General features: G+C 37.5%; 1 protein-coding gene and 1 pseudogene across 3 annotated transcripts in view; one reads left to right on the forward strand and one right to left on the reverse strand.

The window, feature by feature from the left end:
* Nucleotides 1–20,946, forward strand: part of SMIM14 (small integral membrane protein 14) — a 63,806-nt gene extending 42,860 nt beyond the window's left edge. Inside the window, exons 3-5 of one of the 2 annotated variants that reach the window (XM_082464322.1) lie at nucleotides 5,997–6,045; nucleotides 15,592–15,734; nucleotides 17,786–20,946. In XM_082464322.1, coding sequence (XP_082320448.1) covers nucleotides 5,997–6,045; nucleotides 15,592–15,734; nucleotides 17,786–17,818 — 225 coding nt within the window. In that variant the 3' untranslated portion in view covers nucleotides 17,819–20,946. The remainder of the gene's footprint in view (nucleotides 1–5,996; nucleotides 6,046–15,591; nucleotides 15,735–17,785) is intronic. The other variant, XR_014264411.1, reaches the window with a different exon arrangement.
* Nucleotides 1–24,360, reverse strand: part of LOC309661983 (proline-rich protein 11 pseudogene) — a 367,415-nt pseudogene that overhangs the window by 309,974 nt on the left and 33,081 nt on the right. The gene's annotated exons all lie outside the window — the stretch shown is intronic.

Genomic DNA, 24,360 nt, shown 5'->3' on the forward strand with positions numbered 1-24,360 from the left:
CCCCTTACCTAGAAAAAATCATTTATGAACCAACACAGCTACCACATAAAGCTGACATCATTTCTATATTTACCAATTGTATGTGAGTGAATTAGTTTTCTAGAAACTTGTATAGCAGGACAAATTGTACATTACCGTTTTTTATCATAGTCCCAAAGGGAAGCCTACTCCTTCTGGTGACACCTAAAGGAAAAGAGATCTCTTTTAGTGCTGAAAGAAAACATTGGCTGTGTTAATCTTAGAGGCTATTAGGTAATTACATCTATGGTCATTTTCACTTTACTCTGAATTTGCTTCAGTTCAGTTTTATATCAGTTGTATATCAACTCACTGGAGTATTCTGTAACCATTCAAAATTGTGGTTGGTTACACAATGTTTCATGCTAATGATATGTTAACTAAAATTATGATACAAAATTTTGTATGTTGTAAAGTCGAAGGGAATTGAGATTAAAAATTTAGACTCTGGGGCTTCCCTGGTGGCGCAGTGGTTGAGAACCTGCCTGCTAATGCAGGGGACACGGGTTCGAGCCCTGGTCTGGGACGATCCCACATGCCACGGAGCAACTAGGCCCGTGAGCCACAACTACTGAGCCTGCGCGTCTGGAGCCTGTGCTCCGCAACAAGAAAGGCCGCGATAGTGAGAGGCCCGCGCACCGTGATGAAGAGTGGCCCCCGCTTGCCGCAACTAGAGAAAGCCCTCGCACAGAAACAAAGACCCAACACAGCCAAAAAAAATAAATAAATTAATTAATTAATTAAAAAAAAAATTTAAGACTCTGGAGTTAGTACTGGATATGTTAGCCAACCTCTCCCAAACACGTTTCTTCATCCATAAAATAGGAGTTATAGCACCTGCCTCCTGCCATTGAATGTGAGGATTAAATAAATTAAAGTTCTTAGTATAGTCCCTACCACATAAAAGTTCCCAGTAAATATTTGTTATTATAATGATTGTAATTATATGAAAGTGTGCGTATTTTAATGCTAGAAAACATAATAATGATAATTGTACTGTCAGTGAATTAATCCACATTAATTTCTAAGTATTCTGTAATGTTATTTTTATTACAATGTAATATAAATAATAAATTATTTAAATTATAATTTAAAGTAATATAATTTATAAATTTATCATTAAAATATATTTGTATTTAGATGTATTTCTAATGTGATAATAAGAAGGTACCCCTATTCCACATTGATAAAACATATAGGTATCTGTTATATGTCTTAGAATTGGAGGCAGTCAGACTAATGCCATTAACAGAAAAGTGTGCTGATTTGTGCATATCTAGAGAGCATTTGCTTCTGAGGTTGACTAAATACAGCAGCTAAGTAATACTGCTTACATGCCCCAGCCACAGTGGCCTTGTGGTTCCTCAACACCAGCTCGCCGGCACCTTTTCATCTAGGGGCCTTTCCTAGTTGTCTACTCTGCCTGGAATTCCTGAATGCTCATCTCCTTGATCTTTTACTGCTATTATTGTGTAGATAGTCCCTTAAGTGTTACTGCCTCTGTCTGCCTAATTTAAAGTGGCTCCTGGACTGCCACTGTATGCCATCCTACTTTCATTCTCTGTGTGGCTCTCTGACATTTTTTTTTTTTTTAAAGATTTATTTATTGATTGATTGATTGCTATGTTGGGTCTTCGTTTCTGTGCGAGGGCTTTCTCTAGTTGCGGCAAGCGGGGGCCACTCTTCATCGCGGTGCGCGGGCCTCTCACTATCGTGGCCTCTCTTGTTGCGGAGCACAGGCTCCAGATGCACAGGCTCAGTAATTGTGGCTCACGGGCCTAGTTGCTCCGCGGCACGTGGGATCTTCCCAGACCAGGGCTCGAACCCGTGTCCCCTGCATTAGCAGGCAGATTCTCAACCACTGCGCCCCCAGGGAAGCCCCTCTCTGACATTTTTATAATATACTTGTTAATTGTCTGATTTCCCCCACAAGACTGTATGATCCATAAGACTAGAAACTTTGTCCTTTTCACACCATATCCTCAGTACCTGGAACTGTACTTGGCATGTAGTAGGCATTCAGTAAACATTTTGAATGAATAAGTAAATAAATGATTGTTGCATTATAACTAGACATAATTAATGAGCACCTCACATTTCTTTTTTTTTTTTTTTGGATGACCACAACAAAAGCAACAATGATTGCAATTACCAAACATGAAACACACTCATACTATGTCATAATATTGACTTTCAGTCCAGTAATCCTCCACTGTAACAGCTCCTTTACTTTGCAGTGAAAATTGATTTGTATATTCTTTGCCTCTGAGTCCTTGTGGGATTTTTTTTTTTTTAAATTCAGACAGAAAGTCACAAAAATTATACTCATCCTCGTCAGTTCACTCAGTCCCATGTAATTAATTGTTTTTTTTCATCTTGATCTTTTGTTAGCACTTTTATGAGTTCATCAGTTTTTCATCAGAGTTCTGAAGCACCTCACATTTCTAAATGAACATTTTTATATAGCTACACAAAAATACTTGTTTTTTCTTGTATTTCATGGGTATTTCCTAGGTGTCTTTAGCTGGTTGTCATTATCCGTAGTGTTGAGTAATTTAAGGGCCAGATAGTAAATATTTTAGGCTTGGAGTCTCTATGGCAACTACTAAACTCAGCTGTTGTAGTGAAAGCAGCCATAGACAATATGTAAACAAATGGGTGTGGCTATGTTTCAGTAAAACTATAAAAATAGGCCTCCAACCTACAGGTTTTAGTTTGGTGACCCTGGCTATAGACTACAAACCCACTGCAAGGGTGTGGGGTGAAACCCAGACCTGCCAGCGTCGCAGGGAGGTCAAAGACGAACACAGTGAGCATCTTATCTGGTAGACCCACATCGAAAAAGGAGGATGAGACTGATGGAAGCATGAAGAAGAAGCCTAGAGCTGGTGCTGTGCCCCTCCGTGGAAGTAGATTTGTGAGGAAATGGATATATAAAGACTTGGAGGCTTTTCGCATGGAAATCATGTCATTTGTAGATATCATTGAGCTACAGACAGCCAGCAAGTCAGACCTGAAGACAAAGGCATCAGTTCAAGTAGAGGTATAGCCAAAAGCCAGGGCTGGCACTTGAGTTACATAATGTACAATGAACTGATAATTCATTGGTCATTTTGATCACAGCTGTAGATTTTGGGATATGTTATGTGATTGCTAAATACTAAACCCAAGAAAGTTATTTTTATTCCTTATTTGATATCTTAAGTAATTAGATAGTACTTGTTCAATCCAAGGACCTAATAGATCTCTTTTTGTTTTACATTCGCTACAATGCTACTTAGAGGTGGAGGAGTAATGGGAAAAGATATATATGCTTATAAAAATGTAAGGACATCTCTGGAGAGATTCACAAAAAAACCTGAGTGCTGTGGAGGCTGAAAGACAGAAGAGAGCAAGAGATTTACCTTGCATAGAGTATCCTTTTGTACTTTTGAGTTTTGTACTGTGTATACGTATTACTTATTGGGAAAAAAATTAGTAAAACTTAAAGTATATGTAAAGTAGGAAGTTCATTAGGTCTGATTTGTTACCCAAGGGTCTAGTAATCTTTTTTTCAATTTCTTTAGAATGTGTAATTTTTTACAATATTATTAGCTGTAGTCACCATGCTGTACATTACATTCTTATAACTTACTCATTTTTTAACTGGAAATTTGTACCTTTTGACCCCCTTTCACCCATTTTGCCCACCTTCCTCCCCCTGCCTCAGGCTACCACCAATCTCTTCTCTATATCCATGAGATCTTTGTTTTTAGATTCCACATATAAGTGGATCATACAGTATTAATCTTTTTCTGTCTGACTTGTTTCACTTAGCATAATGCCCTTGGGGTCCATCCATGTTGTCGCAGATGGCAAGATTTCATTCTTTTTTATGGCTGAATAATGCTCCTCTGTGTGTGTGTGTGTGTTTGTGTGTGTGTTTATCCGTTCATCCATCAGTGGACACTTAGGTTATTTCCATGTCTTGGCTATTGTAAATAATGCTACAGAAAACATGGGGCTGCATTTATCTTTTCGAATTAGTGTTTTTGTTTTCTTCGGGTAAATACCCAGAAGTGGAATTGCTGGATCATATGGTAACGCTATTTTTAATCTTTTGAGGAAGCTCCATACTGTTTTCCATAGTGGCTGCGACCAATTTATATTCCCACCAACAGTGCACAAAGGTTCCCTTTTTCCCACGTCCTTACCAACACTTGTTATTTATTGTCTTTTTGATGATAGCCGTAGAATGCATAAATTTTTAAAGAGGTTTTGGATTGATTCTTTTCATATTTAGGAAGGTTTAAGGTACCCAGCATATTTTTACATTAATTAAGATCTGTTTTCCCATTCTAACTCAAATAGAACTACTTTGGGGACTTCCCTGGTAGTCCAGTGGCCAAGATTCCACGCTTCCAATGCAGGGGGCCCGGGTTCAATCCCTGGTCAGGGAACTAGATCCCACGTGCCGCAACTAAGAGTTTGCATGCCGCAACTATAGACCCCGCGTGCCACAACTAAGACCTGGCGCAGCCAAATAAATAAATAAATATTTAAAAAACAAAAACCAAAAAACAAATAGAACACTTTTAGTGGTATACACCAAAGCAAGCCTGATCATCTTAGCGAACAACTTACAAGATGATTTGTTCTGTTAATTCCAATAATTGTTTTAGATGAGGTCATAATTTGTTTGGCACAGTAATAATAATAGCTAACGTTTCTTCTTTCTTGGGTTGTTACGACATTTCATATGCACTGTGTATTTTAATTCTCACTTGTACTCAGATATAGGTAATATCATCCCCATTTTACCAGATGAGGAAACTAAAGCTTAGAGGTGTTAAAGAATTCACCCAAGGTCTTGAAACTCTAGAAAGTTGCAGAGCCTGACTTTAAATCAAGATCTGCCTTTTTGCAGAGCCCATGCTTAACCAGCTAAGCACGACTGCTCTGTAGTTGCTTCCCCAAACAATTGCAGGTTATGCATTAACTGCTTTAATGGAGAGGGGGTGTCATTATAAAGTAATGAGGCTGAACTGAAAAGTTGCATGTTCATTCAGTTTACTGTGTATCATCTGTTTTAAGATTTATGAGATTATCATTTCTAAACATCCTAAAAGCCCTCAGCATAGGGTGAACATTCATAAAAGGATGATACATGTTTATTGATAGATGGGTTTTTACTTTTCACTTATCTTTTTAAAATTCATAATCATATGGTTCCAAAATTAAATGATATGTAAAGATAGACATTGAAAACTTCATATCCCGTCTCATCAGAGCCTACTCCATTCCTCCATCCCACCCCCAACTCCTGTGGTATCATTTTTATTAGTTTCTTCCTTGTCTAACCACTGTTTATGCAGATGTAAGCAAAAAGGAAACAAAAAAATTCCTTCCTTTCAAAGGTGCATTTTCTACAAAGAGAACCTATTTTTTCTATTAGAAGCAGAGGCTTCTAATTTTCAGGAAAAAAAAAACCTTATTAACAAAGTTTACTCTTTTTCTAGTAGCTCTCCTCTACAGTTAAGTGCTTTTCCTTTGGGAAGTCTAATAACATACGGCAGCAGGAGTTTCTGTCACAGGTGACTTTTTATTTTTTTTCCTGAATTTTAAATTTTATTTATTTATTTTTTATACAGCAGGTTCTTATTAGTTATCTGTTTTATACATATTAGTGTATATATGTCAATCCCAATCTCCCAATTCATCCCACCACCACCCCCATCCACAGGTGACTTTTAAAAATTCCTAATTTAAATAGGTGAATTGCACTAGATCACAGTATATTTGAATATTATGTTGAGGAGAAAAAAATCCCCCCGAACTGAACAGCCCCTCAATATATTCTATGTTTTTATCTGATTTTGAAGGTATGATATATACTGTAGTAGCATTCATTAAAAAACAAAACATGATCTTTCTAATAAATAGTATCCATTTTTGGTTAAGTCCAGTGGCTAACTTTCCTTTCTTCTTATTCATTGTAGTTGAGGCAGTCCCAGTCCTACTGCACAGACACAGAATGTCTTCAGGAATGTAAGTAATGATGGGACAGGAGGAGGCTTGGCATTGGGGGCAGAATTAGAGACCAGAATAAGACTGAATTTTTGCCAGAAATTATTCTTACAGTTTACCCTTTAAGGAAATGGTTCTTAGTAATGTATTTCCTACTTAAATATTTAATATTTTAACTTAAAAAATTGTGTTTTTTGGTCCTGCCACAAAAACAAAACCTGTTCATTGAATAAAATTATAAAATCACAGATAAGAAAAAAAAGAAAAGGAAAAACTTCCAGAATAATAAAAGATGACCACTGTTAACAAGTTGGTGTAAACCCTTCCAAGACCCTTTTTGGGGCAAATACAGGTGGAACAGGGCACTTCTGGCTCATTGAACTGAACACCGAGGCTGCTAGCACAAACCCCTCACTTTGAGAATTTGTGAGTGAAGGAAGGGGAGACCATTTTTTCCCAAGGTTTGGAAGCTTTGGGAGACATTGGAGTCATTCCTTTGGCTCTGACATTAGCATTCTCAAGACCGTAAGGGCAGTAGGGAGGTTTTTTCATGGCTTTATGGGCAGTGGTGATGGTAGAGTGAGAATCAGTGCAGGAAGATGGATCCCGCATGGTGAATGTAGCTGACAGACTTATAATATGAGGCATGTTTTTTTCAGGACAGAAGTAATTTGAGGGATACTTTGAGGGGAAATAATAGCCAATCCAGTCTTATACCATAATAATTTGACTGTAAGAATGGAAGTATGATGTTTACAGGATGGTGAAGCCTGGCACAATTCGATTTCATATATACTTAGAAATATGGGATCAATTTGTATGTGTTGTTTTTCACTACTGTATTGTGAGTATATCAGCATGTATTTACCTTAAAAATATTTACTGACTAAATAATAATTCATTATGGGGATGCACCAGTGTTCAAATAATTCCCTTTTGTTGGAATCTTAGGTTGCTAATATATTTTTGCTGTTATAAATAATGCTTGAACAAACATCCTTTTGCACATTTTAAGGCTTTTGACATATTGCCAAATTGCATTTATTAATAGGCTAGTTGCTTATACTTCACATCTCTGAAGCTGAGCCCCACTTTATTATGTATGTGAAACTAAAACAAAACACAGTAAGATATCATTATAAAGGAACTTGTTAGTACATTATTTTTTTTTTTTTTTTTTTTTTTGTTAGTACATTATTAATGACTGGTATTACTGTGTGAACTGGGTATCCCATCAAATTCTGTAAATGTAACAACTTAGAGAAACAGGAGCTAGTACAGTGCCTGGCCCAAAGTAGAAACTTTGTCAGAATGTAGTCCTTTGGTGCAGCAGGGTAATAATTATATGCCTCTGGGCAAGAAAGTAATGGGCAGACTTGCGTTAGGTTTTGGGGATGATGGGTGGTGGTTCCCCAACTCCAGATTTCTTTATGTTGTCTCTTCAGTAGCGTTCATTAATCTGCAGTGTGCCCTCTGATAAGCATCATAAATTTTTGCCTCAGCAGTAAAGCTAAAACGTGTTCTTCTAGTTGAAAATAATCTTATTGAACTCCTTATGGGAAAACAAGTGTTTGTTATATTTGTGGTATTTGTGACCCTTGAGCCAGTCCCACCTGTAAACCAAGTATACTCTTATTTCTGTGGGTGAAATTTCACTTCTTTAATCCAAGTATAAAGGCACAACTCTAGAGCTTGAGTATTAATTCAGTTATCTTTGCCAGTTCTTCCACCCCGCCCCAGTTCTTTTAGCATTTGGTGGAAATCCTTTCTAACAGCCATGTCTTTAAATGGTTTAAGCAGTTGCTTCCTCTGAGCGATATATTTACTTTTCTGTGTATTCTAAATTTTCACGAATGAGCTTATGCTGTTTTCATAAAATATATATTAATCGGATATATAAGGGGTCCCCGCAATATATTAAGGGGTCCCCGCAACCCCTTCTTCTGTTTCAATAATTTGTGAGAATGGCTTACAGAAGGCAGGAAAACAGTTTAATTACTATTACCAGTTTATTACAAAGGATGCAACTCGGGAACAGCCAAATGGAAGAGATGCCTAGTGCAAGGTATGAGGAGAAGGGGTACAGAGCTTCCCTGTCTTCTCTGGGTGCACCACCCTCCCAGCTCCTCCATGTGTTCACCAGCCGGGAAGCTCTATGAACCCCGTTGTTTAGGGTTTTTATGGAGGTTCCATTCCATAGGCATGAATGAGTAAATCATTGGCCATTGATGAATAACTTGGAAGCTGGAAGTTCCAACCCTCTAATCACTTGGTCAGACTCCCAGTGAGTCCCCATCCTGAAGCTTTCTGGGGGCCCACTAAGAGTCACCTCATTAACGTCAACTCAGGTATGGTTGAAAGGGGTTTATTATGAATAGACGTTCCTCTCTCACCCTTATCACTCAGGAAATTCCAAGGATTTTAGCAGCTTTCTGACAGGAACCAGAATGAAGACCAAATATGTATTTCTTATTATATCATAATATCACAGTATCCATTGTGCCTGCCATGATGTGCTGCATGTATTTGAGATGATTTAATAGAATATGAAGCTCATTACTTCATGTGGTAGCAGAATCTAGTTGCAAGCTGTGAACATATCTAGTTGCTGCATGATTCTTTATATTGCGCTACATTCCACTTCATCGTGATATTTACCCACAGTTTTGTTCTCTAGAGCTGCATAGAATGAGTCTGCCCACTCTTCTGAAAGACTGTCTTTCAGATAAAGAGTTGTATGGAAACCAGCTCTATTGCTAATTTAATTTTGGAGTAAATCAAAAGATGGGTAGATGTTCTGAGGATACTGTAATTACTGTATACAACTCCAAAATCACAGGGTTAAAGCCTGCTGCTGCACTGTCCACTTTCACTGCTGTTCTGTTTCTGCTTTTCCCACTGGAGACCTATATATGTTTATAGAAGTAATGCCTCAGGATCTGCCAGCTCTTAGAGCCTCCCTCTCTTTCATCTTCCTGGTGTCCAGCTAAGTTAATAGCTTCTTTGTGAATATTCCATTTGACATCTTATTTGTAATACTTTTTCTTGTAACCAAAGACTTAACCCTTGAGCAAAATGGAACCCTGTATTTTGGTGTACAAAGTCCTTTTACATTTTTATGATTTGACATTTTTCTAGACCATAGAGTAAAAAGTATTTACCCTCTTAAGGCAATTAATTCCTAGGCAGTGAGGGGAACAGACTTTATATCCCGCATGTGATTGTGCTTCTTAATATCTAGATTACTTGGCACTATATTAATATTTAGAATATTTAGTGCCAAACAGTTGTCACAATAAAAACCATAGTGGCCAGCTAACTCAAAGGCCCTTTCAGCTCTCTGTGTTGACTTTAAAATAGCTGCTCCTGATATTTGTTTGTATTAGCCGCATGCTGTGTCGGGGAGTTTGAGTAGCATGCCTGTTTTGAGACTTCACGAAGAAGCAGATCTTGTCATAAGGGACTGCGTATAATCACAGAAAGCCTATAGTGACCCCATTCATCTCTATTCCTGGATATTTCAAAAAGTCTAAGTCAGTTCAGATACCCAGTGTCTCCAATCCCAAGACATTTTAGGTTTACTGTTTTTGCTTCATTCAATTTAATGTTTTTATATATGGTTCAAAAATCAAGAAGTTAGTTAGTGTATAGTGAAAAGGTGTCTTCCTACTCATATTCTCCCATCTAACCACGTCCTATCTCTAGGTATTATTGGCCTTCTATGTAGCTTTCCAGAATTTCTTTATGCATGTACAGGCAAAATATATATTATTTGCCCCCCTTTCTTAGTACACACTGTTTTTCACCTGCTTTTTTTCCTCTGTCAAAAAATAGTATATCTCATGGAGACTTCCCTCAACATTGTTTTATAGCTTCATAGTATTCCATTTTACAAATATACCATAATTTTTTTTTTTTTTTGAGAATTACGTTTTATTTGATAGACTTGCTGAGGACTTAAGCCTGGAAGACAGCCTCTCAGATGACTCTGAGGGACTGCTCTGAAGAGGTAAGGGAGGAACCAGGATATATAGGAGTTTTTGTAAGAAACCACGTAGTAGGAACATCAAAAGATTATTGTTAATTAAAGAAAAACAGGGACTTCCCCTGGTGGTCCAGTGGTGAGGACTCCAGGCTTCCACTGCAGGGGGTGTGGGTTCGATCCATGGTTGGGGAACCAAGATCCCGCATGCCGTGTGGCGCAGCAAAAAAAAAAAAAAAGAAAGAAAGAAAGAAAGAAAAAAAAAAAAGAAAAACAGACATCTCAAGTTAATGAAGTCAGCGCTTTTCTTTGTACGGGAAGATGCAAGAGTCTGAGTTCATTTAAATCATTCCTTGCATACATACGTACCTTATGAATGAAAAAAAATGTTGCTTGCCAATTCAGTAAACAAAGGATGTTGCAGCCATCAAGCCATCACATTACAGCTGCCTGAGGGTGAGCACTGAGGGAACTCAGCATAGAAATAGGATGCCTGCCATCAGACACTGCAGCCACCACCAGCCCCCCCATAGTGCACCCTGAGGAGACTCAGGATGAGAAAACACAGGAGAGAGATATACCATAATTTCTTAATCAGACACTCTTGGCAGACGTTTAGATCTGTTTCCAGTTTTTTGTTAATAACCTTGCACAGTATGTCCGTGTGAAAGTACATTCTAGAGCCAATCTTAAGTTTGTGCTACTGCTGTAAACAGAAAAACATTGACTGTGATCAAGAGGTTTGACTATAATTGGTTCAGCTATTGTCCTTTATTCTGAGATGGGCCTTAAGTTATTAGAGAATAAGAGAAATGCTCTTATCAAACCTGGGAGGTCAGGTCAAACCTGGGAGGTCAGGTCAAACCTGCATCCATTTGGCCTTTTAAGTGGAGAGTTCTTCTGCATGCTACCGCCCTGCAGAAATTTTAGAGGCACCCTTACTTTTTCTTCCTCCTCCTACCGTAACCAGTCCAGGCAGTCGCCAAGTGTTGTGCTTCTTTCATCCTGTTACCATTTGTGTCTGACCCTTTTTCATTCTCACTTCACCATCTTATCCAGCCTAGCTATTCACACAAGGAATTTTCTGCACTCCGTCTTTTCTGTGCTCTAGTTGATCCTAATACTGATTTTAACTAGAGCACAGATTGATAATGGCTGATGTTTATTGAATACCTACTGTGTACCAGGCACTGTGCTGCTTTCCATGTACTGACCATTTCTCTTCTATCTTTCTAACTACCCTATGAGGTGATTGTAATATTTCCATTTCACAGATAAGGAAATCGAGGCACAGAGATTATGTATCTAAGAGGTGGTGGAGTCAAACAGCTATGAGATGGTCTCAGTTCTTAAAAAGTTAATGACCTAATTAGGAGAAGTAGGAAACCATTCCTTCAAACTGGAAGTGCTACACTAGTCTAGAGAAGAAAGGAAAGGGTGGGCAGAGAAAATGGAGATTTTTTTACAGACAAGAGAGGGTTGTAGTTAAATGAGATTAGTTGTAATATCATGCCAGGTGGGGAAAAATAATCAGTCCCCAGAAGGACTGAGTTTGCAAAGTTGCAAGTGCTGTTAGCCAAACTAGCATTGAACTATTGCATCAGATTCGTTTGGAAAGCTTTAAAAATATTGTTGATTCCTGACCCCACCCCTGAGCTGCTCCTGAATTAGATGATGTGAGGCAGGGCCTGGGAAACTGTGGCATTGGTATCATCACAGGCTATTCTGATGGGCAGGCAGGCCAGGGAACCACTGGCTAAAGAAGGAAGAAGGAATGGGGTTGACTAGAGCAGGGGATGCTTTTTCTGAGAAATGGTAAGAGGTAATATTGATGAGTAGGGCCACATCTGATGAGGAAAGGCCAGGCTGAAGAGTTCAGAGTTGAAGCAGTAGCAGTGGGAAGTGAGTCACTGGATTAGCCGGCAGAGATGTGTTAAGAGCAGTGTTTTTTAAGCAGACTTTTTTGGCAGCAGTATGCAGGAAGGAAAGGCTGCAATAGGAACCAAGCTAGGAGACAGTTATGGGGAACTAGGAGTCGTATTATCACTATGAGAGTCTTAAAATGGAGTGGGCATTTTGTTAGGGTTGCTTTGTCTAGAAATAGGCATTAGTAAATTTGTGATCTGAGGTTTAACTCTCTGAAGTTTCACAATCTTTTACCTCTGAAGAGTATCAAAAAGTAAGGGACCCATTTTCCAAATTGAATAACATAAGAATTGGCGTTGGGCTTACACTTCTGGTCTGTACAATTAATCTAGCATTTTACTTCTGAGAGGACACTATAAGAAGTGATCGTGTATAGAAGGCACAGTTATCTTTCTCTGACTACCTTTAAATAATCTAGTTTTACCTAACAACTAGTTATAAGTTTATTTATCAAAATCCTTTTAAAATCTGTATTTTCCAATTTTTATTTTTATAATTTAATTTTATTTTTTGGCTGCGTTGGGTCTTCGTTGCTGCTCGTGGGCTTTCTCTAGTTGCGGTGCGTGGGCTTCTCATTGCAGTGGCTTCTCTTGTTGCAGAGCACGGGCTCTAGGTGCATGGGCTCAGTAGTTGTGGCACGTGAGCCCTAGAGCATGTGGGCTTCAGTAGTTGTGGCACTCGGGCTCTAGAGTGCAAGCTCAGCAGTTGTGGTGCATGGGCTTAGTTGCTCCGCGGCATGTGGGATCTTCCCGGACCAGGGCTCGAACCCTTGTCCCCTGCATTGGCAGGTGGATTCTTAACCACTGTGCCACCAGGGAAGTCCCTGTATTTTCCATTTTTACTACCCATAGGAGTAGTAATTTTCAGGGATCTGTCTTCTAATGTGATACTGTCAGAGATTATGACATAGCAAAGAGGTTAAGAGCACAGTCTATGGAATGAGACCACTGTATTTAAATCCCAGCTTTGCGACATGCCAACTGTATGACATTGGGATTTAACTCCCACTATTCCTCACTTTCCTCATTTATAAAATGAAGATATGATAGTACCGACCATAAAATAAGATTGTTGAGGAACTCCCTGGCGGTCCAGTGGTTAGGACTCGGCGCTTTCACTGCGGTGTCTGGGGTTCAATCCCTGGTTAGGGAACTAAGATCCCGCAAGCCTCCAGGCGTGGCAAAAAAATAAAAATTGTTAAAAGGGATTAAGAGAGAATGCCTGGTTCAAAGTAACCACTCAACTTTTAGCTATTATTTAGTAATAAAAATAATAGTATTTGATTTTTTAAAAAATACCATTCTTGGAGCAGCTTAAAGGACAGAATTAGAGGAGGCAAAAGTAGGTATGGGGAGGTCAGTTAAGAGACCGGACAAGAAGTGATGGTAGCTTGAGCAAGTGTGGGCACGGAGCTAAAAGTGGACAGACTTGAGTGATATTTAGGAAGTAAATATTTACTTCCTAAATATCACTTGACAGAAACTTCATGATGGGTTAAATAGAGGGTCATTGAGGGAATGAAAGGTGTTTTCATAGGTTTCTGGCCTAGGCAGTTGGATGGATAGAAACCCAATTTGGTAGGGCATGGAGGATGGGGCAGGGGAGATGCTCGTGATTTTAGTTTGGGATATTGAGTATGTTAAGTGCGAGGTGGGATTCAGGTACATTTTTAAGAAGCATTGGCTCTACAGTACACCACAGTTTAGGAACTGTTGATATGAAGATTTAAAAAAAAAATAGAGAACTACTGATGTAGATAGATAATTGGATACTGGGTTTGAAGTGCAGGGAAGTTGGGGCTGAATATAAATTTAAGTGTGGTCTGCATACAGAAGGTAAGTGAAGCCACAGGTGAGGATGATAGTATGCAGAGAAAGAAGAGAAGGGAACCTAAAACTGACCATGAGGAATTCCAAAATGTAAAAGCCAGGAAGAGGAAAATGAGCATGTAAAGGAGTGGCTAAGTGTTAGAAAGAAAATCTGGCAGTGGTAATGGCACAGAATACAAAGGAAGAAAGTGTTTTAAGGAGAGCATGGTCATGGAAAATGAGGACTGAAATTACCCATTAGGCTTAGCAGCCTGCAGGTGTCATAGGTGACCTTTCAAAGAGTTGTTTGAATGTTGATGGAGGTAGATGCCAACCTAAGGCGTGAGTGGGAGGTAGTGAAGTGTAGATGTAAATATAGACCACTCTCGAGAGGTTAGCTTTGATAGCTGAACAGAGGAGGTTGAGGGAGATATATATATATTTTTTAAATATGGGAGAAACTTTATCATGTTTAAGTGATTATGGGATGGCTGCAATGGAGAAGAGGGTGTGGAATTCACAAGAGAGAGGATAATGGGTAAATTTCTGCAAGAGTGATGGAATCCAAAACTTAAGTGGAGAAATTGGTTTTTAGTTATGAAGGGAGGCACATATAATAGGAGGGAACAAGGAAAGGAATGAATATGGATATAGAGGGGGGACATGCTGATTCATTGTGTGATAAGCATCGCAAATTGATGACCCCTGAGTACTGTGTTACTTGTTTCTGGAGAAGTGATTGGGTTGGAACAGAGACTAGGTTCCTCTCCAGTCTGCTCTTGGGATGGCTCAGCTCTTTGCTTGACTTTGTCCCCTTTGGCCTCAGCAGTGCCACCTCGGCCCTGGGCCCGTGGACCTCAATGTAATGCATAATGCATCTGCTTAGTTTCAGAATCTTGTCTGGATTTCTTTTACTTTTTCCTGAGGCAGTGAGACCAAAACCAAACATTTATACATAGTCTTGACAGGCTATTTAAATCTAATCTTCTAGAATTTTCATTTTTGATACTTTGAGTTCTCTAATATACATTTCATTTATTAGAAATTTGTTAAGTTCATACCATGAACTAGGCACTGTGCTAGGTACTTGTTATTCAGAAATAAATATTTAAGATATGGCTGCTTTAAGGAGCTGGAAAGACTGATACCTACACAGAAACCTGACTTTTTTCTCTTGATAAAGGCATAGACTATAATATCTAGATCTGAATCCAAATTCTTTTTGCAAAAAAGAATGCCAAATTAATATCTATTTGTTTGAGAATGTCATAAAGGGATATTAATTCATATATTATATTATACAACGTGGATGTCCCCTTTTCCTTAAGCTCTGTTATTTTTTCATGCTACTTCTGTAATTAAAATGCATAATCCCCTCACCCCTAGAGCGTCTTAACTGTGTATCATGTGGTCTTAACCTGAGTTCTGTAGATCTCAGTGTATCTATGGATTGGTGGCTTTGTGGGTCCATGAATCTTCTGCAATTATATGCAAAATTGTTGAATGTGTATACATGGATTCTTATAGTGGAAAGAGAGTCCTTTTTTATCAAATTCTCAAAGGATTCTATTGCCCCAAAATATTAAGAACTACTATACTATTAAAAATCTTTATTTAATAGGCTCTGGCTTATGAGTATTTTATACCATTTACCATTTAGATTTTCTCACAGGAGGAAAGGGAAATTGAAGCTGTAATATTTAATAGTTCTTAAAATTACTAATGCCTTTTTTTAATAATATAATTTTTGAAGTCGCTATTTAAACATTAGGATTTGTTTTTACATTTATCTAACAATATTATAATTTTTCTACAGTTTTTGTTGCAAATACATTTTCTGTTTGTCTTTAGTACCAGGACCCCCTAGTGATAATGGCATCAGTATTACCATGATCTTGATGGCCTGGATGGTTATTGCAGTGATCTTGTTTCTACTGAGACCTCCTAATCTAAGAGGATCCAACCTAACTGGAAAACCAACCAGTCCTCATAATGTAAGTGTTGTGGATTAGAAATGTTTTGGGGTGGGGGCATGGGTGTGGCCTGGGAAAGGGGAGGAGTTTGTTTTGACGGAAATATCTGAATTAGCAAAAGGAAGATTTAGCTCACGGAGTAAGTTCTTCCTATGTAGTCCTAGTAAATCTTGAAACCCCAAATGGCTTAGTCTTCGTGGAGTTACATTTAGAGAAAAGTACAGACCAGTAGCCCCCAAATCATTTTAAGATGAATTCCAATCTTTCCTCACGTGAGAAACATAAAAAATGATGCAGTTCGTAATAATCCACAGCAGTGTTTCTCAAATCTCAGTCTTCCACTACCCAGTTCTATCCAGCTCACAGTTGATCCCTTGCCGCGTATGCTTCCAGCTCCCCAGAGTCTCTTACTAGCTACAGTTCAAATGTGTCTACACACACATTCTTCATTTTCTCGCCTTCTATTAAATACAACAGAGACACTGAGCCTCTCTGGCTAAACCTGTTTTCCCATCCTATTTCTCTCAACTTCATTCTTCCAGTTCTGCATCACAATAGGTCAACTGAGCTGGGAAAAGGAGAGGTAGGAATCATTCATGTTGATAAATCTTGATAGTCATGATTACAGCCATTTTTAGAACCTAACTGAAAGTATGATAAAGTGACCCAACAAGGAGTTTTTGATAGAGCCTCCATGAAAGGATTCCTTTAATCATTTTCAGAACCAGTGTTTATATTTTTTTTTTCCCATTTGATTTGGATATTACCTCTAAAAATATTTCCATGATGGATTTACTTGTTGAACACCAAATTATCCCACTAATTCCCTTCTCCAACCTAAAATAATTGCTTCTTTTCCCCAGTCCTTCGTTGTTACTATTAAAAAGAAGTTTGGTTAGACCAGTTGCTTATACAGGAGAAAGCAAATGTGCAGTGTTAACTGGTCAGTGCTTTGCGTTTTTTTAGGATTAAAACATTTATATATGTAGCATGGTGACTTTAGTTAAGAAAGAAGGCATCATTAACACTATATAAAATGCCTTAAATTTATTTTAGGGTTTTCTTGGAGAGGAGGGTATCCATAAAACAGCTTGTATATTGTCTTGATAAAGTGCTTTCTCCTAAGCCGTTTTTCTTACTTTCTGTGCGCAGTTTTAATACTTTCATATCAAAGAGCAACATCCTCAATGTTTGGAACTAAAGAAACCCAACTCAATTAGAAGCCATTCAAAAGTGACAGTCCCCTGAACCTTAGTTCATTGTAGATCAGCAGTTCTAAAAATAATAGTCCCACAGCTCTAGGAATAAGCAAGAGAACATATTGACTAATTCCAAGTAGAAAAATTCATTATCCTCAACTAGGGCCTCATATAGCATGTCAGAGTAAATAAATGGGATCTTCCTGAAGATTCCTAAAAGGTCTGCTCTTTCCTTTACAGTTCAGAAGCTTTCTATTACAAGTAACAAAAATCTGTTCAGCCTGGTTTAAGTAATTGGCTTCATTGGTTTACACATTAAAAAATCCAGAGGTAGGATTACTGTTTAGAAAGTTTAACAGCGTCATCAAAGACCTGGGTTCTTCCCTCAGACCATTAGCTTTATTCCAAGGTGGGCTCCCTTTCTGGTCCCAATAGGGCGGCTGCCAGTTGCAACTGGTGCCACATACTTCCTCACTGACTGACATTCTGTAGTGAGAAATACAAGTCTTTAGCTTCACTTTGATTGTACTGTACTCAGTCACCTTAGCAAGAGGGATGAGACTACCTTGATTGGTTTACATATCACCTCTGGAGCTGTCAGGGAGAGCACTTTTACCTAAGTCAATATCACTGTTACAAAATGTTCCTTTCTTCCATGCTACAAGGAAGAAAGAGACAAACATCGGTGAATCACAGTGTTAATCTAGTGCTCCCTTGTGCAAAAACGTACAAGAGGTCCAAATAAGTATATGATTTGGGATGGGAAGGTGAGGGGCATTGCTGCTCAATTCTTACTGTATATGTTAATGTTAGACTGGTTGCACTGGGAGATTTAAGAAGTCAGTTTCATAATTTCTCTCTCTTTAATGCCAGGGACAGGATCCCCCAGCCCCTCCTGTGGACTAACTTTGTGGATATGGGAAGTAAAAATAGTTAACACCTTGCACGACCAAATGAACGAAGATGACCAGAGTACTCTTAACCCCATTAGAACTGTTTTTTCTTTTGCATCTGCCATATGGGATGGTATTGTTTTCATGAGCTTCTAGAAATTTCACTTGCAAGCTTATTTTTGCTTCCTGTGTTATCACCTTTCCTGTATTTGAGTAAATGATACATTAAAAAGTTACATGGGGCTTTTTTGGTTATCCTAAACTTAAACATTCCATTCATTCTGTTTGTAACTGTGATCATAATTTTTGTGATAATTTCTGGCCTGATTGAAGGAAATTTGAGATCTCTACATTTAAATATTTTAAATAGTTTTGATGGGTTTAAAGATTTTTTTTAATAAGGTATTTATAAAGTTATTTGGGGTTATCTGAGATTGTATGAAAGAAAATTAGAACCACATTGTATTTACACTTAACCTTGGTAGTTTATTTGTGGATGGCAGTTTTCTCTAGTTCTTGGGACTGTGACAGCCTTTGGAATATTTTACAAGTTACAGCTGAAATCTATATCATCCACTACAACTGGCTTACGTGGCAAAGAAAAGGAGGAAAGAAGAAATGAAGTAATTGTTTACTAAGTTTTTATTCCCATAAAAATGTCTAATATAAGAAAACTTAAACATGATTTAAATATGGTGGATGATTTACAGTCCATTATATGAAATTTGTAAGCCACTGTATACTAGCCTTACACAGTTCATGAAAGGAGGAAAAAATTTAATTCTTTCTGCATTTGCCAGGTGTAATCTATACAGTAATAATTTAAGCTATAATTTATTTTTGAAGTGGGTGCCTCTCAGGAAGCTACTTTTCTGTTGTAAAACTTCCCTGTTAAATGAAACTATCTTAAAGCTGTATTGGGGGCCTGTTTGGTTACTGATATTTGAATGCTGTTTACTTATTTACTCTATTGTTTTCTTTGAAGAAAAAATTTTGAATCTTGTTATCTTTCTGACTTTAAACAATATTTAATGAATTCTTGGTTTACTCCAAGGGAAAAGGAGGAAAATGAGAAACAATCAAGGATCTTTTTTTTTCTCAACCTCTGTCTCATTCTTGTTTGGTAATAGGATGGATTGGGGTGGGGAGGAGCATTAATATAAGTAAAAATTTGAAATGTGTAAAAATGTAAAAGGTTGCATTGTTTTTTTTTTCAGTTTGATAGAAAATGAATACAAAGGGCATAAAAAAATTCTGCATGACCTGTGTGGTTATGGAATTTTTTCCTAGCAAGTGATTGCAGATGATTTATGGGGGCTAGAAGATATTTTGCTATCAATGTAAGGATTTTCCCCCACTAGGTCAGTTTAGCTTTTCACTGTATAGATCTGAGAAATTACTTGTATGAATTGAATAAACTTCTCTATATCATTGTACTGTTTAATAGAGTCTCTGATACAATTATGTGATGCTCATAGGGTATTTTTTCCCCTTTATTATGATTATATTCTAGGCTATAAACACTGTAAGGGCTTCATTTCATTATATAATCCATTACTGACTGCTTGCATTCCTCCTGTGCATCTTGGCTTTGTCCTCAACTTCTTGAAATGATATAACCTACTCTTAATTACTTGTGTTAATTGAGGGGTATTGTAACACAGGTAAGTCAAATCCTGGATAAATGAACACCATAGACTTAAGGTTTTTTCTCTCAATAGGGCCTATTGGAAGCCTTCCCAGCTCTACAGCTCTTAAAGCATTTAAAGCAGAGAGGCAGGAATGGCTTAAGATGGAGCTAAATCCCTATAAGCATTCCTTTTTCTGTCCTTGCCCCTGAACTTTGAAGGCTAGCACATATCTCCTAACAATCTGCTCTCTAAGCTGCTAGAAGGCTAGTCTCTGGATGAGATACTGATGTGTTCACTGAATCTGTGGCTCACAAATAATTAAGAATTGACTTTGGTTGAAGAAGTGGCTATGACATGGAAACAGAATGTCTAGTGTTAGCTAGAGACCTGGAAATCTGGGTTCTTGTTCCTAGTTCTTCATTTCTGTCGCATATACTTAATTGACATTACATTAGAATATTAACCTTTTCCTATATGGACCATCTATTTAATTAGTAACGAAAGTTTTTAGTGAAGTATTTAGTCTTGGTTTTTTTGCTTGTAAAATTTCTCTGCACTCCTGACAAAGACAGTGTGCAATAGCACATAAAGTATTTCTATTAACCTAACTAGTAATTCATATTATTCTCTTTAATTCCTAAAGCTTCTACATGTGGCCTTTTTATTGAGCACTCTTATTCATTACTTGGCTTGTAAACATTCACCTGCACTGTGGCTACAGTCATTTTTAAATAATCTGGAAAAAAGAAAGATAAAGCTTCACATTTTAATCACTTTTGGCTCTTAAACATTCCACAAATGCCATTAAGAGTTTATTTTGTTTTAGGTTATTTAATGTTCTTTTATGCAAAATAATGTTTTTTTGCTTTCCACGTGGAAAAAGTTAACATTGGAACTGTGTATAGTAAAAGATTTTATCATGTATTTATCCAAACACTATCCCATGGTCAGCAAGTCATATTTTAAACTACTTGGAGAAAGTTTCAGAAGTCACTATTAAATACAGCTCTTCCATGGTTACTTTTAGTGTCTTTGTGGTATGCGATATTACAGTGTTTATAGAATTATCTATATCTTACATCTTCAAAGGAACCTCAGAAGTCTCTCACCCTGAATCAAAGTCTGTCACTCTAAATGAATACGTGCTAAAATTTGACCAGCTCAGCTTAAGACACAGAACAGCAACGTGAAGGAGAAATGGAGAGAGTTTAAGTTAATGGGTTAAATTTTTGTTGTTGCAATAGTAGGTTTAGTCTTAACATTATAATATTTCTAAATGAAAAGTCATATGTATTTGTTACCATGTCTGATGATTACTTTGTTAAAAGCAAAGGTGGTCATGTGATGTACCAAATGTTAATTGCTGTTTTTAAATGTTTAAATCATGCCAAACAAATCATGTCTGTGCCATCCAGGGTTTATTGTAATCTTTTACTGAGTACTTGGATTGGGATAAAGGGCTTGTACTATGCACTTTTTATTAATGAATAAATAGAAAACATTAGTAACACCCACTGTTTTCTGTTTGGTTTTTGTGGGAAGAGAAGTGAGCATCTCTTGCTTAGTAACATGTTAACATCCATTATTAAACAGTTTCTTTGTAAGATTTTTTACCCCTAACTAAAAATTCCTAAGATGAACTTTGAGTTACAAGAAGAATATTTATGTAATAACAGTATGGGGCCAGTATTCAGAAGTAAGGATTCTAAGAATCTCTAGGAAATTAGGTTGCAATTACATTTTTTTTGTTATTTTTTATTTCTTCCTAGAATACAGGTTCAATAGACATTTGCTTTGAGGGTATAATATCCAATCGTGTTAATTATTTGAGCGGACATATGTTACTCAAAAGGAGCTAGACATGTAACTGTACTGAAAACACACAAAACTGAAAGTTTGCATTTGCTCTATGACCTGGAATGCATCTAGATACTAAAGATCAGGGACTTACCTGGTGGTCCAGTGGGTGAGGCTCTGCACTCCCAGTGCAGGGGGCCCGGGTTCTATCCCTGGTCGGGGAACTAGATCCCACACTCATGCCACAACCAAAGAACCCACATGCCACAACTAAACATGCCGCAACGAAGATCCCACATGCCGCAACTAAGACCCAGCGCAGCCAAAATAAATAAATAAATAAATATTAAAAAAAAAAAGATCATTAATACCCATACACATAAAAATAGTATAGTTTTTCTGGTATGATACTTAAGTGTTAAAACAGCAAAATTTGTGAAATATATAACTTCCTGGAGATAGTGACAAAGTTTCAATCTAAACTTTGTCACTGTATGTCAGTGCATATCTGAATCCCCAGCAAAACTGTTTTCATTAAATGGCTCTGCAATACTAGTTTTCCACCCAGAAAATGGAATTCTAATAAAATAAGTTTTTGATCCCTGCCATTTCATCTGATAGTTTTCTCGACTCAGAATCTCAATTTATAAAATTGGTTCTCCCCCACCCCCCAAAATGTTCTGTAAACACCAACCATGATTATCTCCCATGTTTAGGTTCTTTAAAAACTGGAGTTATCAATGTGATTTTTCCTCACAAGGAACTTAACCCTGCATATCTTTTCTCAAACAAATTGATTACGTTTGTTCAATAAACATTTCAACAAGTGTTTATTGCTTAACTGTTTATGCTTTAAAATGGGTGTTATTCAGGCCTAGATTATAGAAACCATTTTAAGCCATCAGACGCTAAATTGAGATGTCTGTTGATAGGGAGGAGGGAGATGTCTGGAGGCAGGGAAAATGTGGGGTGCAGAACAATACGTGTAGTTTTAAGAATCAAGCAACTTTCATATCAAGTAAGACTTATTATTCCCTTATACAAAACTCTGCTTATTTCTAGAAAATTTAGGAAAGAGAAAAAAGTTATTTACAATCCTTGTGATGCCAGAGGTCTGACCTCTTAAATATATGGTCCTACACCCTACACTGCTCATAAGCTAAACTCAGGCTATGTCTTGATAATGAAAGGATTTAAATTGCATTGTTTCTATTCACTTTGAAAAACTGAGCAGAATTAACATAAGTACCACATAGCAGATTCAGCATTGTGGAAAAATCTGTGTTGTGTTTAAAGAAATGTATCTGTTATATAGTCACTCATTAATTCAGTGCCAAAGGAAGAGATGCTTTTATAATACATACAAAAGGCATTACCCTAGACTGAATGCAGCTTTCCCTGACAACTAATTAGTATGTAAACATTAAACTTTGGAAGTCTGGATGTCATAAAGGGGATTCCTTACAATCCAGCAAGTACAATTTTGTGGTTAAAACACACAGGATGGGGACTTCTCTGGTGGTCCAGTGGTTAAGACTTTGCCTTCCAATGCAGGGGGTGCGGGTTCGATCCCTGGTTGGGGAGCTAGGGTCCCACATGCCTTGGGGGCCAAAAAACCAAAACATAAAACAGAAGCAATGTAACAAATTCAATAAAGACTTTTAAAAAATGGTCCACATCAAAAAATCTTAAAAAAAAGAAAACTGAAAAAAACATACAGAACAGATGTGAATCTTGACACCAGGACACCAGAGCCACCCTAACAAATGGATTAAGATTTCTATCCTTCCAAATGTTCTTAGCCTTCATGTTTATCCAACAACCTTTTTTAAAGACTAGATTTCACCCTGTTTTATCTCACACTGCTGCTTTGACAACATCCTCTTACCTTCCCAGAATTTCACTAACAAATGCCTGTTGAAAGTTGGCAGTGTCAGGGTTCAAACATGATTCTGCTAACCAGAACTAAATCAGAAAATAGAAGGCTTAAGGAAATCTTGGGCTAAATAAAGTAATACTGAAAATTATAGTTTCTCCAGTAAAGGATGAGTGGGGCTTATAATTTTCTCCCACCACAACATCTAAGGAATTTTTTCATTGTGTCACAATAGTTTCAGAACTCAGAGTCACATAGATGGACGTAAACTGGCAACAATTAAGTTTGAATAACTTGTGCCCTCTTGTATTAATAGTTCCTGATGCCAATCTCTGAAAGCATCAAAGATATTCAAAGGGTATTTCTGTTGAAGAAAGATACCTGACTTTGATCTTCTTTCTTTCTTTTTGTTTTTGAAGAATCAATTTTATTTATTTATTTATCGTTGGTTGCGTTGGGTCTTCATTGCTAAGCTCAGGCTTTCTCTAGTTGCAGCGAGCGGGGGCTAAGATACTCTTCGTTGCAGTGCGCGGGCTTCTCATTGCGGTGGCTTCTCTTGTTGCGGAGAACGGGCTCTAGAGCACAGGCTCAGTAGTTGTGGCGCACGGGCTTAGTTGCTCTGCGGCATGTGGGATCTTCTCGGACCAGGGATTGAACCCGCGTCCTCTGCATTGGCAGGCGGATTCTTAACCACTGTGCCACCAGGGAAGTCCTACACTGATCTTCTTTATCACATGTTTGCATCCAGTTCTCAAACTTCTATTTTCATTGTAGCAATCTTCTCATGTACAATAAAAATAGTATTGTTGATAGTGTTTAGACTTGGGGAAAAATGCTAAATAAGATAGCTTTGTGTGAACCGGGCATGGTAAACAATTTATTCAGACTTTTAGTTTTTCTCACAACTAAAAAAAATATGCCAGAAGCCAAAGTATATAGTGATAGCTTGTAGAGATTCTCAAACTTTCTGGTTTGGGGACCCCAAGGAGGTTTTGTTTATATGGGTTATATCTATCAATACATACTATGTCTAAAATTAAAACTGAGAACACTTAAAAGTATTAAGTATTTTAAAGCAACAATACACCCAATACATGTTAAAATATTGTCAATGAAAATAACCATTTTCTACAATGAAAATTTAATGAAAAGAGTGGCACTGTTTTACAATTTTGCAAATCTCTTTAATGGCTGGCTTAATAGAAGAAAGCTGGGTTATCATTTCTACTTCTGCATTCAATCTGTTGCAAT

Source organism: Balaenoptera physalus, assembly GCF_965194825.1.
Source record: "Balaenoptera physalus genome assembly, chromosome: 5".
Lineage (NCBI taxonomy): Eukaryota > Metazoa > Chordata > Mammalia > Artiodactyla > Balaenopteridae > Balaenoptera > Balaenoptera physalus.